The 17,278-nt window shown below is 43.2% G+C and overlaps 2 protein-coding genes across 3 annotated transcripts in view; one reads left to right on the top strand and one right to left on the bottom strand.

The window, feature by feature from the left end:
- The first annotated feature begins 1,039 nt into the window (after window positions 1-1,039).
- On the top strand, window positions 1,040-16,513 carry PMPCB (peptidase, mitochondrial processing subunit beta). Its single transcript, XM_056118584.1, has 13 exons — window positions 1,040-1,172; window positions 1,604-1,729; window positions 4,154-4,240; window positions 5,228-5,357; window positions 6,693-6,891; window positions 7,482-7,561; window positions 10,635-10,750; window positions 11,909-12,052; window positions 13,207-13,367; window positions 14,404-14,489; window positions 15,050-15,138; window positions 15,798-15,873; window positions 15,968-16,513. Exons 1-13 carry the CDS (start codon window positions 1,071-1,073, stop codon window positions 16,030-16,032), a joined length of 1,461 nt encoding a protein of 486 aa, XP_055974559.1. The 5' UTR covers window positions 1,040-1,070; the 3' UTR covers window positions 16,033-16,513.
- DNAJC2 (DnaJ heat shock protein family (Hsp40) member C2) overlaps window positions 16,226-17,278 on the bottom strand; it is a 27,199-nt gene continuing 26,146 nt past the window's right edge. For both annotated transcript variants that reach the window (XM_056118581.1, XM_056118583.1), the window contains exons 16-17: window positions 16,510-16,664; window positions 16,226-16,357 (exon numbers count right to left, since the gene is read on the bottom strand). In XM_056118581.1, the coding sequence (XP_055974556.1) occupies window positions 16,283-16,357; window positions 16,510-16,664 (230 nt within the window). In that variant the 3' untranslated portion in view covers window positions 16,226-16,282. The remainder of the gene's footprint in view (window positions 16,358-16,509; window positions 16,665-17,278) is intronic.

Here is a 17,278-nt window from a genome sequence, read left to right as displayed (position 1 = left end):
GAGCACTTTCTATGGAAGGAACAAGCCAGAATGTAAAGGGTTGGAGAGAAAAGGGGGTTGTCAAAATCAATACATTCTCTGGGGGCTGGAGTCATAGTACAGTGAATAGGGCATTTGCCCTGCATGTGGCCGACCTGGGTTCAATTCCTGACATCCCATATGGTCCCCTGAGCACTGCTGGGAGTAATTCCTGAGTGCAGAGCCAGGAGTAATCTCTGAATATCTCTGGGTGTGACCCCCTCCCCCCAAAAACCCAACAACAACAACAACAATCAATCAATACATCATCCTTACATTCACCAAATCTCTTTCCCACTACATACTTTTTTTTTAATTGAATCACCCTGAGACACACAGTTACAAAGTTATTATTCATGATTGCTTTACAGTCATACAATGTTCCAACACCAGTCTCTTTGCCACTGTACATTTTCCACCACCAATGTCCCCAGTTTCCCTCCCACCAATCCCCCAACCCCAGGCCCCAGACTGCCTCCTATGGCAGGCACTTTCTTCTTTCTCTCTGTTTCTCCTACATACTTCCTTTAAAACCAGTGACTTATGGATCATTTTCCGTCTTATTTTTTACCCTCTTTTGTTTTGTTTTTGCACCGCACCTGGCAGTGCTCAGGGCTTATTTCCTGAGCTCAGAGATCATCATCCGGGGTGGGAATTGAACAGAGTCGGAGAAACGTGCAAAGCAAGCACTTGGCACGCTGCAAACCTCTGCACTCTCTGTTTGGTCCCTCCACATTTTCCAATTAATTTCAGTCACCGACGGGTGATGGCTAATGCCTTCGCATCTGTGGCCTTTAAAACACCGTAAGAGATTGACAAAAGTAAGTGACGATCCAGGGTGTTCAACAGATGCCATCATTCGTAATTCTTCATTTGGTGTCCGTAGCCCAATCACAAGCACAACGTGCAGCCCCCACCCCATCCGCAGCCTCGCCGGCATCCTTTCCAGGACTGTCATTCCCGCTACGGCCACCAGGTGACGCCCGCCTCCCTCCCCTAGGACCCGAGGTCACGGCCCCGGAAGCAGATCCTTCCCTGGGTCGCGAGCGGAGATGGCGGCGTCGGCGCTGGCCAGAACCGTGGCTCTGCCAGCGGCGCGGCGGCGGCTCTGGGCTGTCACCGAGCGGCTTCTTGTCGGGGGCGCAGCCCGGCAGGTGAGCTTGTCATCCTTAAGTGTGGGCACCGCCGCGGGGTTGGGAAGTGGACCGGGTTACCCCGCGGTGCCCGCTCGGCGCGGCCACTTCCGGCCTCCTCGGCCCGGCCCGGCCCGGGGACTTGCAGGGTGACCTGGTCACCGGCTCCTCGGAGGAGGCTTGGCACGCGTGCATGGAGGTTGCCAAACGTGCGGGAAAATGCAGACGTGCTTGGGGCATTGCCGCTCTCCCGAGTGGTGCCTTTCCGGGGGGCCCCCGAGGTCGGGGCAGTTGCTGGGTCTGTGCGAAGCGGGGAGGGCGCCCCGCAGGCCAGCTCCGCGTGTGCTGACGGTCCCGACCGGCCTGAAAGACCCGGGCCCGGGCCCTGGAGAAGAAACAGGCTGCGGGTTCCCACGAGTGTGGCTCCCTCTCTCCCGCCCGGCCCCTCGCAGGGCAGCAGGTGGAGAAGCACCCAGGCCGCGGCGCAGGTGCTGCTGAACGTGCCCGAAACGCGGGTGACTTGCCTGGACAATGGACTCCGAGTGGCCTCCGAAGACTCCGGGCTCTCCACCTGCACGGTAAGTGATGCACCCCACCCCCACTGCCCCCGCAACCCAGGAGAGAGTCTCCAGCCGAGCCCTTTAGTTGTTGGCTGGTGGTTTTGAGAGGTAGTGGCAGTTATCTTGCTAAAGCTCGACAGACCATGCCCCCTCTTTTTTTAAAATTTATTTTTTTTAATTGAGTCATCATGAGATATACAGTTACAAAGGTGTTCATGATGGATTTCAGCCATGCAATGATCCAACATCCCTCCCTCCACCAGTGTCCATATCCCATCAGCAATGATTTCAGTTTCGCTACCATCACTTTACCCCCCCCCCCCATCCTGCCTCTATGGCAGGCACTTTCCTTCTCTCTCTCTCTCTCTCTCTCTCTCTCTCTCTCTCTCTCTCCCCCTCCCTCCCTCCCTCCTTCTCACCCTCCCTTCCTCCCCTAACTGGGCACTATGGTCTGCAACACGGATACTGAAAGGTTATCATGTTTGTTCATTTTTCTACTTTCAGCATGCAGTTACTATCCAGAGTGATGATTCCCAACTATCTTTGTCATAATGGTCCCTTCTCTATCCCAGTTGCCTTCTCCCCCAGCACTTGAGGCAGACTTCCAAACTATGGACTAAATCCTTTTTCCCCTTGTTTCTACCGTCCTTCGGTATTAGTCTCTTATGGGTTTTTCTTACATTTCACATATGAGTGCAATCATCCTTTGTCTGTCCTTCTCCTCTGACTCATTTCACTCAGCATGATACGTTCTGTGTCCATCCATTTATAAGTGAATTTCATGACTTCATTTTTCAGACCAGGCCCTCTTGAGCCCTTCTTCCTTGCCCTGTTGAGGTATGCCCCTTTGGTGGCTATCTCTGGTCCTAGCCTTATTAGTACAGTAGGTAATGAAAGACGCAGCTGCAGGGCTACTCTCTCTACAAGGGCTCATATCTGATCTTTAAAACAGTCCTCTGGCATGTATACAATCACATCCATTTCACAGTTGAGCAGGGCCAGTGAAGTTATGTGGCTTTGTCCAAAGCCGTCTTGCAGATACATTACAGAACTAGAACTTGAACCTTGGTTTTCTGGCAGCCTCTGATGTTCTTTATACCATAGGGGTGAAGGGTTGACTGACTATAAGTCAAGTTAAGAATCTGATCCTTTTTTGGCACTTTGGTGGTGTTTTGCGATCCCGGGGTGCGCCTAAATCATTGACATTAATGCTACTGTACATCATGATGCTGCAAAGACAAGAATTTGATCTTCAGGCCAACAGATCACTGAAAGGGCTGGAGCACATATTTTGCATACTGGAGCTCAAGACTTGATTCCATGCACTGGATGATCCTCTGAGCACTGCCGGGTGTGACCTCACAATCACAATCACAACCATCCTGTTATTCGTCGATTTCCTCGAGCAGGCCTCAGTAACGTCTCCTTCGTCCTAGCCCCGAGACTTTTTTAAAAAGTGCCATATTCAAGGCTCTTTCAGAGTTAGGAGAATGAGACCCTTCATTGTTACTGGTATTTGGCATATTGGGTATGCCACGGGGAGTTTGCCAGACTCTGCCGTGTGGGCAGGTTACATTCGGTAGCCTGCCAGTTTATCCAAAGTAGGAATGAGATGATAAGATGTCGCGAGGCGACAAATGTGGCCGCGTGATTCCGGGAGCTGGGTTTTATAGTCTCTGAGTCTTGACCGTTGATGGGATTATATGGCGCCAGGGGGCCAGTTGGTGGATGTGACCCCCGCCTACTGGAATTTGGAGGATCTGGGAGGAGGATGCTCAGCCCCGATCCAAGTAGGCTTGGAGATCTCAGGCCCGGGACCCGTGTGCCTTTGTTCCTCTGCCGGTACCTTCATGTGTGCGGAGAATGGTCTCAGCATGGTGGTGGCTGGTTCTGCAGGTCTTTGGCTGCCGGAGCCCTGGTCAGGGTGGGGAGGAAAACTCAACCCACTCCCCTCCAAGGGGCCCTGGCGAAGACAGCCAGGCGTGGGGGCAGGAGACTGCGCTGTTCTCTTCCGGGAGCTGGGTTTTATAGTCTCTAAGTCTTGGCCGTTGATGGGATTACAGGGCGCCAGGAGGCCAGTTGGTGGGTGTGACCCCCCCCCCCCCCCCCCCGCCCTGGCCTACTGGAATTTGTAGGACCTGGGTGGAGGATGCTCAGCCCCGATCAGAGTAGGCTTGGAGAGCTCAGCCTACTCGGATCAGTGTGACCTCAAAACAAGCAAATAACAAAATCAAAGAATCTGCTCCTCAGTGACCCCAGCAGGCTTGTGTTTGGTTACAAATAGTACCTGATGACCACCATTTTCAAATCTCACAGTTCATAGGAATAGGAGGTCACAGAGGAGAAAGCATTTGTCAGAAAAATGGAGATGACCTTTTCCCTTCTGTCCCATCCCCACAAAAGAAAAGGGATGATGCTTAATCACTCCTTGATTGTGTTTAGGTCGGACTCTGGATTGATGCTGGAAGTAGATATGAAAATGCCAAGAATAATGGAACAGCTCATTTTCTGGAGCATATGGCTTTCAAGGCAAGTTGTAAGACTTTATTAAAAATACATTTTCTTTAAGAGATAGTGAGCAAACATTTTTATTCTAACATCAGTTTCCAGCATGTTTATTTGTGGGGGTACTTAGTGTATTCAAGTGGTACTCAGGAGGTCCAGCAATTTGCAGTTTTTGGCCAACAGGACTGGAAGTTCAATGCAAGAACCTAGGGTGCAGTGTGGTGCAAGGGTGATACTTGGTGACTCCAGCAGTGCTGGGGCCTCCAGGGATGCACCTGGTGATGCATAGGGGACCATGTGGTACTGGTATTTGAACCCATGTTGCATGCACGCCAAGGCATATACCCTAACTTCTGTGTTGTCTCCCGGCTCCTAGCAAGTTTTTTTTTTTTTTTTTTTTTTGCTTTTTGGATCACATCTGGTGATGCACAGGGGTTACTCCTGGTTCTGCACTCAAGAATTACTCCTGGCAGTGCTGAGGGTACCATATGGGATGCTGAGAATTGAACCCCAATCAGCTGCATGCAAGGCAAACGCCCTACCCACTGTGCTATTGCTCCAATCCTGTTTTTTTTTTTATGCAAAATGTTCTATTTTTATGTAATATAGTTACATGAATTACTGATAATTGCTCGGAAATTCAAACAGGGTTTTTGTATTGTGATGTTAGAATTATTTAAATATATCCCACTATTTTGTTTTTTGGGGAGCATGAGAAGTGCTCAGGGCTTACTCCTGGGTCTGCATTCAGGGATCACTTATGGTGGGGCCTGGTGGACCACATGGGGTACTAGGAAATCGAATTTGGGTCAGCCGCATGTAAGACCCAATGCCTTGTTCACTGTACTGTTTCTCTAGCCCCTATTTCTGAAATCTGATGTACTTTATCTGAAACCAAATTTAGCCCCTTGCATAGAGCTGACATAGACTTATGTCCTCTTATTTATTGTCTTTAGTGTTTAAAACAGGTAAGGAATAAAGGAAAATATTTTTCTTTTCCTTTTGTTTCAGGGCACCAAAAAGAGATCCCAGTTAGATCTAGAACTTGAGATCGAAAACATGGGTGCACATCTCAATGCCTATACCTCCAGAGAGCAGACTGTGTATTATGCCAAAGCATTCTCTAAGGATTTGCCAAGAGGTATTATTATTTCTGCTACAGATAAGTGATTTTCCTGAGGGTTCAGAAATAATCTAATACTGTTTTTATTATGTTTGTTGTTAAAGAGATTTTTTTTAAAAAAAGCCAGGCGTTTGAGGGGGGAAAATGTGAGGGCATCAATTTTTATTTCTTCAGAACTAACAATTTATATCAGGTATTTACAGGCCGGGAGATTTGTGCAAACCAGGCCAATACATTTGATTTGAAAGTACTTCCTCCAGATCCATATTTGTATAGTGAAGGCTTTCTCCTTGTTTTCTGTCTTTGATACAAAAGATCTTGGTCCAAGGAGCCCAGGATATGACTCAGATGATAGAGCCCGGCCCCGAGTTCAGGGGCCTTGGTCACCCTCGAGCACCTGTCAGGCTTTCATTACTGTTTGACTTTTTCTCTTCTATTTTCTTTTTCATTTCCCAGCGGTATCTCATACGTGAAGTTATTACCGTTCTTTACACGATCATCTCCCATTATCCTGTGCTTCTTGTTCTTTAAGATATCATGGCATTAATTCTTCTTGTTCTTTCCTTGTCATATGATAGTCTTGTTCTGCCCATCCATATCATACTTGATTTGGAGGCGGTGTAAAAGTCCTTGCACATGACACTTGCGAAAGACTAGCCCATCTTAGATCCTGAGCTGTGAGGAAGACCACTCACAGAGCTCTGCCGCCCAGCTGGAATGTGGATTTTCTTACAGTTTTCATACAGAACAAAGACTCAACGTGCAGAGAGTCATCACAAGTATTCTGGTGACCTTTGGCAGACTGAGGACATTTCCCCCCAAGCTCGTCTGTCGCACAGGGGTTCATTTGGTGTAGGGAAGGAGGGTTCCAGGGATTAAGCCCAGTGCCTCACATGTGAAGCTTGTCCTCTGCATAAGAATTTTTTTTTTTGTTTGTTTCCATTAATATGGGGAGGGGGGCGTCCACTAGAGAGATAGAGATGGCGGGGTTTAGCTTCTGCATGCAGCTGCTACCTGTCTGGCCCCTTGCTTTCAATTTTAATATTGTCCTTTCAGGTATATTGAATATATAGGATAGTGTATTTCTTCAAAGTTTAGTTAATATTTGTTGTTACTGTGTTTGGCATATCAAATACGTCACGGGGAGCTTGCCAGGCCGAGGGGCGGAGGAATCGAACTTGGGTTGGCCATGTTGGCTGCGTGCAAGGCAAACGCCCTACCGCTGTGTTATCGCTCTAGCCCTTCTTCTTCTTTTTAGTTAATATTGAGTGGTGGTCACTGTCATGCTAGTTTAATCCATTTTAATAGTCAAAGTAAGATTTTTAGTGTTTCTTATGTTTCATTTTCAATTAGCTGTGGAAATTCTTGCTGACATAATACAAAACAGCACTTTAGGAGAGGCAGAGATTGAACGTGAACGTGGAGTAATTCTTAGAGAGATGCAGGAAGTTGAAACCAATTTACAAGAAGTTGTTTTTGATTATCTGCATGCCACAGCTTATCAAGATACTGCACTTGGCCGGACAATTTTGGGGCCAACTGAAAATATCAAGTAAGTCTAATTCTCAGATTTTTGGTGGGGGGAGGGAGGAAATTTGAGATGTAAAAATTGACGTCAGTAGACGTTCAAAAAGCCTGTTTTTGAAGCTAATTTCTGTCCCTTGATAATCTCTATGAAATTGTTGTTATACTTGAACCCTCCCTAATTCCCAGGTGTCTGGACTCTTAGTTACTTCTGGAATAAGTGATAGTATCAAATCTCTTCTGCTTTTGTTGTTGTTGTTTTGCCCATACCCAGCTGTGCTCAGGGATCACTCCTGACTCTGCTCAGGGATCACTCCTGGTAGACTTTGGGGACCATATGGTATGCTGGGCATTTAACCCAGGTCACTCGCATGCAAGGCAGGAGTCCTACCTGCTGTACAATCACTCTTGCCCTCTCTTTTCTTATAAAAAATAGTTCAGGTTCTTTGATAGTTATATATACGTCATATCTAAATGCATTTAACTTTTAGATACTTTTAAGATCCAGCTTATTTCCATTATATTCAAGTTATACACAAGGGTTATGCTTGTCAATTTCAGTTGTATACAAGATTTATGCTGTTAATTCCTTTCAATGCTCCTTTTCTTGCTCTGTAGATCTATAAATCGTAAGGATTTAGTGGATTATATCACCACACATTATAAGGGACCAAGAATAGTACTTGCTGCTGCTGGAGGTTAGTCCACTTAAATTTCTACACGTTCATTGGGAAGATGGGTTTATCAGCTTGATCCTGTTGGGAGCTACCCTACAAGTTTTATTTACAGTGCATGTTGTGAGGGGAATGTGGAGCACTGGAACCACACTGTTACTTGTGTCTTCTCTTTTGTAGTTTTTTTTTTTTTAATTAAAAACTTAAGGACCCTCCAGTACATAACTGTACACACATAGTAGCATGTTCATGCAAGAGAAGGACACATGCGTGAACTGGGAGACAAGTCTGGAAGATAGTGTTCTGTAGTTGGGGAATCTTCTGAGATTTTAAATAATTTAAGAATGCCAGCCCTTACTAGGCATAGAATTGGTATGTTGTCATTTATTATTTTGTTGATTCATTGATTGGTTAGATCAGCGAGCTATGAGAGCAGAAGTACTTAGGGTCATAAAAAGTTTCATGGGAATCTGCACATAGGAGTACCAACTGGACAAGCATTCCTTGGGGACATGTTTGATTGAAGCCGGTGGATAAAAAATAGTTCCTATCAGGTTCTGCTGGACCCCTGGCACTCTCATTTTAGATGAACAGTTTGTTTTGCTGGTTTTAATTTTTAGGGAATTTTGCAATGTGTTCTTGTGTGTCAATTAAATTTTTTTAAATTTACAAATAACAGTAAATTAAAGGTTTAATTGTCCTTGATAGACATCTGAAGCAATTACATGTGAGTGATGGAGAAAATAAAAATAAGGATTATAGGGGCTGGAGCAATAGCACAGCGGGAAGGGCATTTGCCTTGCATGCGGCTGACCCGGGTTCGATTCCCAGCATCCTGTATGGTCCCCCAAGCACCGCCAGGAGTGATTCCTGAGTGCAGAGCCAGGAGTAACTACTGAGCATCAGCTGGGTGTGACCCAAAATGCAAAAAAAAAAAAAAAAAAAAAAGGATTATATACTTTTTGGTATAGGATGTTGTGTTTGAGTCATGCCCAGCAGTGCTAAGGGGCCACCTACAGTTGTGTGCTGAAGATTCACTCCTGACAATGCTGGAGGTATGGAGGGAGGACTGTATGACGATGCCGGGGATCAAACCCAGGGTGATCACATGGAAGGCAAGTGCTTTAACCCCAGTAGAATCTTCCAGCCCAGGCTTGAATGCATTGAACATATCCGTCATTTGAGCTTTCAGCAGTCTTGTTACCTTTGTGGATAGCAGACAGTGCACTCAAACTCTAAAAATTGCTCTGAAGTGGCTAGGGCTGATGCTGGTGCTGATGCTGATCCAGCATCTGAAATGAGAACACTGTGAGTTAGATGGGCTTCATCAGCCTTGGTGTCTGATGTCTCTGCCATTGTTGGATGCCCTGGGAACACAAAAAGATTTTATCCTGTAGTTTCTGGATTAATTTTGTCATTTAAATTGGGTGTATAATTAATGCCTTGTCCTAAATAAGCCTTATTTTTTAGTTGGCACCTAAATGATGATGTGCCTTATAAACTAGGACTTTAAATTCAGTAAAATAGTCCAGACTTAGCTTTGTGTTTTTGGGGCACATCTGGCTGTGCTCAGGGCTTATTACTGGCTCTGTGCTCAGGAATCACTGTTGATGGGCTCAGGGACCATATATGGTACTGAGATGAATGAACCCAGATTTGAATGAACCCAGATTGGCTGTGAGCAAGGCAAGTGCCTTATCCACTGTATTATCACTCTGGCCCCTTTGACAATATTTTAAAAAAGTAGAGCATTTGCCTTGCATGCGGCCAGCCCAGCAGGCCTGTGTTCGATTCCTCCGCCTCTCAGAGAGCCCCAGAAGCTACTGAGAGTATCTCGCCTGCACGGCAAAGCCTGGAAGTTACCTGTGACGTATTTGATATGCCAAACACAGTAACAATAAGTCTCACAATGGAGACGTTACTGGGCCCGCTCGAGCAAATCGATGAACAACTGGAGGACAGTGCTATAGTGCTACACATGCCTTAATTTGTTAAGTTTTTACTTCAGTCTTTCATTGCTTCAAATCTGTTTGGATCCTGTGTTTGGCTAATAAGAGATATAGGATCCTTAGTAATTCCTAAGTTTTGGAGGGCAGGTAATGTTTGAATAGGGATAGATCTATTCAGAAATACAGGTTACTTTGTCCCTGAGTTCTGACAGCAGAGCTGAGAATGAATCCAGATTTCCTTAAATGAGATAGCGCTCATGTTTATTTTCTTTCTACTTTAAACAACAGTGTGCTACAAATGAACTTTTTTTCTTGCTACTTTGCATTTTGGAACTTTTTAATAAGCTAATTTAACATGATGTTGTATAAGAAGTGGGCTTTGGTTTGTAAGAAGGCCTCCCAAGCAGTGCTCAGGGAGCCTTGGCCACTCTGGTCGTGTTAGCTAAGGGGACACGTGTTAGCTAAGGGGACACTCATCAGTGTAGTCTATCAGAGTGTACAACCAAGGGCAGAACTCACACCTCTGTGTATGCGGCATGCACTCCAAACACTTGAGCCACTGGCCCCCAAAAGTGGTGTTTTGTTTTGGGGCCACACAAGGCAGTGCTCAGGGGCTGCTCCTGGAAGGGCTTGGGGTTGTACATGGAGCTGGGTTGTCCCAAGCTGCCAGAAAGGTGTATTTTAAGTGCTGAGAGTTCTTACCTGTGAGTAGTTTGTTGATGAAACTATCTATATACATACACACATTTTTTTGTGTGTGCCACTATCTCACAAGGTGCGGTGTTGTTTTGTTTTTTTTTTTGAGGGGCGGGGGTGGGGGGATTGGCATACCCAGCAGTGCTAACTGGTTACTTCTGGTGGTGCTTGGGGGCCATCTGGGATGCAAGGATCAAACCTGGGTCGGGCATGTGCAAGGCAAATGCCCTACCTGCTATGATTTTTTTTTATAAAATCAATTCAAAATACCAACAGAACAAGCCTTTGCTCTGGCCTCATCTTACTCTTAATGCAATCTAGCATGTGCACATAGTTCATCTGTAACTTTCATCAGTTTTATACTACCTTGTGCTTATGGTACACAAGTGTTGGCTGGTGTTTCCTTTAGATTGTGCTACTTGTTACATTAAAAATATTTTCCTTCAATTTAGGAGTTTCACATGATGAACTGCTTGAGTTAGCGAAGTTTCATTTTGGCGACTCTTTGTCTTCACACAAAGGAGAAGAAATACCTGCTCTGCCTCCCTGCAAATTCACAGGAAGTGAGGTAGGGCAAGCCTGCTAAGCTAGTCTCCAGCCTTTTGGATTCCATGTTTTATTTCTGAGGATGTGTGTAGGATGTTTGTATAAAACCTGATAATCAAAGGTTCAGAGTGAAACAGGAAAGGAAGAGGGTACACTTGTTAGCTTACAGTCCAATTCTAAATTAGTTGCCCACCTATTTTTCTTTTCTAAGGAAGCTACATATTAAGGGCAGTATAATACTGAACTATGCCCATCTTATGTTATCTGGTAGAAGAGCAGTCTTTTTTGGACTGGTGGTGTTACACCTGGTGATGTTCTGGGGTTACTCAGGAATTACTCCTAGTGCTCGGAGGACCATATGAGATGCTGGGGGATCGAACCCAGGTCAGCCTCAGGCAAGGCAAACTCCCTACCTGCTGTACACTTGCTCTGGGCCCCACAAGTCTTATTTTTAAGACATTCACTTTCGCATTTTATTTACTCTTGGCTCAATTCTGCCCACAATGCATTTCTAGGATAGCTGTTAGAGATCTTGCAGATAATCAAATACATTAATAACTTTAAGCTTCTTTGGACTTATTTTGCTAAAAAGAAGCCTGATGTTGGCAATTACTTGAAACTGTAACTGTTATTGTCAGTGGAAAAAAAGAGCTTGTTCTGTTAATATTTTAAATTGATTTAAAAAAAAATCTAGGGTGACCAACAGAGGGTTGGTTGCTACAAGTGGAAAAAGGTAAAACTATTTTGAATAGGTAACTGTCTGGCTCCAGTGTTTGTAGTATTTTAATTGGAGGTGCTTTTGTATCTTCCTTCCCTAAGTCATGAAAATTCTTTAAGCTTAGACTATATAGTGTAACTACACCTGTAATTTAAAAATCAAGAGTAATTGAACATTTTAGCTTTGGATTAATGCAACTAGTAAATGTCTTGTTAAAAACATAGATAGTGGGGAGGTGGGAGGGATGCTGGAATCATTGGTGGTGGAGAATGGGCACTGGTGGAGGGATGGGTACGCATTCATTGTATGATTAAAACACAAGCACGAAAATTTGTAAGTCTGTAACAGTACCTCACGGTAATTCACTAATAAAAAAATTTTTGTTAATGTCATATATGTATATATATAATACCCGTCATACAGTGGTAATCTTAACCAGAGTTTTGTTTTCTTTATATTTAGATTCGATTGCGAGATGACAAGATGCCTTTGGCACATATTGCAGTTGCCGTTGAAGCTGTTGGTTGGGCACATCCAGATACAATCTGTCTCATGGTTGCAAACACACTGATTGGCAACTGGGATCGTTCTTTTGGAGGAGGAATGGTAAGGGATTTTTAAATGCATTGGATATTTGTACTACAGATTTTCTCTTTTAAAATCCTGGATTGCATCCTAAGCCAGAATTTTTTCTTTACTAATGTAAAGATTTTCAAAATTTGAAAAAAAAAAAGAATTAACAGTATTATGTCAGTAATATCCTAATAATTTTAATAGTTATGTGAAGGTTAATTTGTTTTTCAGAAATGGACACCAAACATTGATAAAGCAAACATGGCAGTTGTTAGGGAATTTAGACATATGGAGTTTTTTTGTAATATCTTTCTGACATTTTTGTAAATTATTTCAAAATACAAATGTATTATATATTTGTATTCTAAGATAACTCACTTGCACTCTGAGATTTCAGTAAAATGTAGCAGTGTATTATTTAGAAGTGGGTTTAGGGCCAGGGAAATCACTGATGTGGTAGAGCATATGCTTAGGAGTTTGGGCCCTGACCAAACTGATTATGGGTCTGGCAGTCCTGAGCAGTAAATTCTCCAGCCTCCCCAGCCAGAAGAGACACACTGCTGGGGATGGCCTTGGCTCTTACTCTCCACTCTCAGCAGTGCTGAGGCCAGGGTCCCTGTCTGAATCAACTTTTCTTTTGGAGGGTTCAGAGGGAGCACACAGAGGGTAGGAGTATGGCTTACACAAGGCTATGCATTTGAGCTTCTGTCCCACACAGTCTTCTGAACACTGGCAGGTGCAGTTCTTTAGTGGCTTCTAGAACTGATGAGCCCCTTTCCCCCCAAAAAAGATAAAAGTAGGTGCAGATACAGTGTTAATTGTGAATTCATTGTTTTTCCATATGAATTTTTTTGGAGACATATTGGGTGAGATATTTTTCTCTTTTTTGGTTTTGGTGTGACACCCAGCGGTGCTGGCTCAGGGCTTACTCCTGGCTCTGTGCTCAGGGATCACTTCTGGCAATGCTTGTGGTGCTGGGGATCAAAACCAGGTCGGCCACGTGCAAGGCAAGCACCCTACTCGCTGTATTATTGTTCCGGTCCGTCTCATTGAATTTTAACTTGTTATTTGGTAAAACCAACAAAATCATCTTTCTCTCAGGGCATTCACTATATGCTGCATCTTTACTTTGTGGTAATGATTATACATATACCTACAGTTGGCTTATACAGTATTTTCCTTTACAGAATTTATCTAGCAAGCTGGCTCAGCTCACCTGTCACGGCAACCTCTGCCATAGCTTCCAGTCTTTCAATACTTCCTACACAGACACAGGACTGTGGGGAATTTATATGGTCTGTGAACCAGCCACTGTTGCAGACATGTTACATCTTGTTCAGAAAGAATGGTGAGAAAATATCATTAGTCTTGCTTGGAATTCACAGAGATAGGTTTCTTTTTATGCTCTTGGTAACATTTGTATTTAATCAAGAGATCTAAACTAAGCAGTGGTGAGGGTTGCTGTGATCCCAAAGGTCACAAATGTGTTTCTTCTGAATTGTGTATGAAGCAGATAGAAACTTTTTCCTCTTTAACTGGCAGATTATTTTAGAATGTTTAAACCCCAACTGGAATTTGAGAAAAATCTCTAAAAGAAGTATTATTTGCTTCTTAATGCAAAAAGGATGACTGGGAAATGGTGTTTATTCTGGTTCTTTCCCTCCACCATATTTTCGTTTTGTTTTTTAAACTAGACTTAGGTATTCTTTTGAGAAACTAATAAGCCATCGAGTACAATCATTTGTGAAGTCTCAAAATGATTACAGCAGTTCTCAGAACATGGCTTATTTTTTATATATATCTGCTATTTTCCTTACATTGTCAACTTCTCAAAAATGGGAACATTAATAGTAGTTAATTAATGTATCAAGCTATTGAAATCATCATCACAGGTATCTTGTGGTATATTGTATTATTTGGGGGTATATTGTATTATTTGTATTAAAGAGGTATGGGGGAACCTGCAGGTGATTCTTGGCCATCTGGGCCAGAGTAGGATGTAATGTTTGGGTTCAGCAGTGCTAGGATTACCGCCCCCCCGCCCCCAGGTGCTGGGAATTGATCCTAGGAAGATAGGAAGGTGCATGCACCCTAACTGCTATACCATTTTCTGCCCCTCCTATATTTGTATCACTGTGTCCTCAACCACTTTCCATTTCCCTTTCCTATCAGCTGATCCTTAGTCTCAGGCTGTGCCGCTCTTCCCCCCACCCCCCATCCGTTTATGTGATTTTCACACATGGTCTGCTTGGAATATCCTGGGGGGGCGGGGGGGGCACAGGAGTGCGTATGGCCCCAGTTTAGAAACAGTTTTAGGTTATTGACTCACAAAACACATAAAGTGCATGTTATTTGACATTTTGGTTCTTCCAAATGGCTTTCAGGATGCGACTTTGTACAAGTGTCACTGAAAGTGAAGTTGCTCGGGCCAAAAATCTACTGAAAACTAACATGCTATTGCAACTAGATGGTAAGAATGAAGTTTTGTTTCGTGCAGTTGACTTTTGAACAGCATAGGAGTTACTTGGTGATCAAGCTTGTGCAGTGCGAAATTATAATATATATATATATATTTTTCACTCCCCCAAAACTTAAGAGTTGTCTGTGGGGGTGGGGATGATTGGTTTCAGGATCCCTTTCCCCCTTCCAAGATTCACTGAATTTCAAGTCCTTTTAAGTCTGGGTTTTAGAATTATGGGTCAGGCCCCAGTATAGTATCATTTGAAAAATAAACAATTGACTGGTATGCTTATTTCACATACTTGTATAGGGATGGGTGGGGTCGCATAAAAATTGTGCAAAAGTGGTTTTAAGTGAAAAAGTCTGGGCCCTGTTTTGAGAGTACTTAGTTCTTATTTATGGATGCTGCACTTGAGGATTCAGCCAGTTGACAGTTGGATTCATGGACATGGCACTTGGGTAGAAAATTGTTTGTGCACTTAGATGGTGCAGTTCAAACCTGTGTTGTTTGAGGGTCACTGTAGGCTGGCTTATAACTCTATACTCAAGTTTTTCCTTTTCTTTAAACAGGATCTACTCCAATATGTGAAGATATTGGCAGGCAAATGCTATGCTATAATAGAAGAATTCCCATCCCTGAGCTTGAAGCAAGAATTGATGTAAGTTCTTAGGTATTATTGGATCTTTTAGGGGAACCCTGTGGTATCTGGGACTGAGCCTAGTCCTCCTGTATTGAAAACACACTAGTCTTTTGAGCTCTTTGCAGCCTTTGTTGTGTCCTGTTTAAAAAGATTCTTGTTGCAGGGCTAGAATTTGTTACAGGAGTTAAGGCACATGCAGCTGACCCTGATTAGACCCTTCACACATGATTCCTCAAGTATTGCCAGGTATCAAGAACCCTTGGAGAATTCCAAGCACTTATGGATGATGTGGTCAATCTCCAGCACTGCAGGGCCCAGCAGCATTGTATGCTTAGGTCTTGCTTTGAACAACTATCCCAGTTGGCTGAGAATTACTGGGCGGGGCTCCTAGGCCTCTCGAGCAGCACTTCCGTGACTTTACCCCAGATAATAAAAAGATCCCCTTGGGTTGGGGAATGGCAGTAAAGGGCAGTAGAACTTTACATCTAAGATTTATGGGCCTGCTCCTCCAAAAGTAAAAGGTCCTCCCAGAGGGCATCATCCTGCCTGCTTTAACTCTGAAATGTTCCAGGTGGAGGAGACAGCTCAAGGAGTAGAGCACAGACATAACATGACTCAGACATAAATCCATCATTACAAAAAAAAACTCCAGAATGCTCTATCTTGTCTATTTTTAGGCTGTAAATGCTGAGACAATTCGAGAAGTGTGTATGAAATATATATATGATAAAAGTCCAGCTGTTGCTGCTGTTGGTAAGTGTAGCTCCTTTCCACTTATACAAAAAAGTTGGCTGAATACATTTAATCCAGTTTTAACTTAACCCTTTTTTTCTCCTCCTAACCTCAGGTCCCATCGAGCATCTACCAGATTTTAACCAGATTCACAGCAACATGTGCAGGCTTCATGACTAAAATGCTTCTAGTCAAGATAATATGTAATGTAGTTTAATATATATGTATTTGTATATCCCTAAAAGACCTGTAGGTTTTAAGTTATTTCTAAATTTGAATTTTTAAATATTGTGTCAAACTTTTAGAAGATAATCTATTACAGGAAATAGCATACTTTCAAATTATCACCAAGTATAATTTTAAGAATAAAAACTTGTATGGTATTTTCAGTTTTATTATAAAAATGCACACACAACAAAGATTGTCATAGTCATTTCTTGGCTCTACTTGCATTCAGCACTTGCTCTTGAGCAGCTTTCTTTGCTTTCACCATCTCGACAAGTTCCTAATAAGGGAGAAAGGTATTATTCAAAGTAAGAAATTATTTGGATTTGCAAAAAGATATTCCTAGTATTTGGTATAATTACATAACATTTAAATTGGATCAATCTGTTAGCTGACCCAACTGAAAGGCTCATTTCACTAAAAATATACAACCTTGTATCGTTTCATGCAGTCCTTCTTTGTCCTGCCAGGCACTGCTTCTGCTATTTTTTCCCATCTTTCAGGAGTATTTACTGGGTATGTTTTCAAAGCTTGTTCCAGAAGCTTCTGTTCTTCTGTTGTCCAAGGGATGAAATCTGTGCAAGGACCTATAATTGTATTGTATTGGATCATTTTCCTATATGATTTTCTGGTACACAGAATCTTGGTAAGATTCAAGTATATGATACTTTGAACAAAATTTCAGAGATAAGATACATATAAACCTTTAAAAAGTATGAATAAGAAAATTAAGCATAGTACCAAAAATCTGCTTTGCCTTACTGGTCTCTTTTATTTTCCAACTATAAAACTATGAGGCCCTGGGAACCAATTTTTTGAAAGTCTAGCAAATCTAGACTTAAAGGAGCCAGATAGATAGTACAGTGGGTAGGGTGCCTTCCTTGCACATGTCTGACCCAGATTCAATCCCCACCATTCAATATGGTACCCCAAGCACCGCCAGGTGTGGTCCAAAAAACAAACCAAAACTAGACTTAAGAACTTGCCAACTGCCCAAGGTTTCAGTGTTGCTGAGCAAAGGTAGTGTAGTGACATTTTTATTAAACCCACTAAAACCCTTATGGATCTCTTATGTCAAATACACACCTCAATATATTCCTACGTATATGTCTGAAGTCATTCTGTGAGATATACAAAATAAAGTCTTACAGACTTCTCAAATATGAACATTTTCTCCATACTTGCCTATTGTTTTTCTCAT

This window comes from Sorex fumeus, unplaced genomic scaffold, assembly GCF_029834395.1.
Source record: "Sorex fumeus unplaced genomic scaffold, SorFum_2.1 ptg000037l, whole genome shotgun sequence".
Taxonomy (NCBI): Eukaryota; Metazoa; Chordata; class Mammalia; order Eulipotyphla; family Soricidae; genus Sorex; species Sorex fumeus.
This window is presented reverse-complemented; position numbering and strand designations above follow the sequence as displayed.

Coding starts and splice junctions, on each gene's coding strand:
- PMPCB (XM_056118584.1), top strand. CDS start 1,071: ATGGCGGCGTCGGCGCTGGCCAGAACCGTGGCTCTGCCAGCGGCGCGG. Junction 13,368..14,403: donor CATCTTGTTCAGAAAGAATG/GTGAGAAAATAT, acceptor AATGGCTTTCAG/GATGCGACTTTGTACAAGTG. Junction 14,490..15,049: donor CATGCTATTGCAACTAGATG/GTAAGAATGAAG, acceptor TTCTTTAAACAG/GATCTACTCCAATATGTGAA.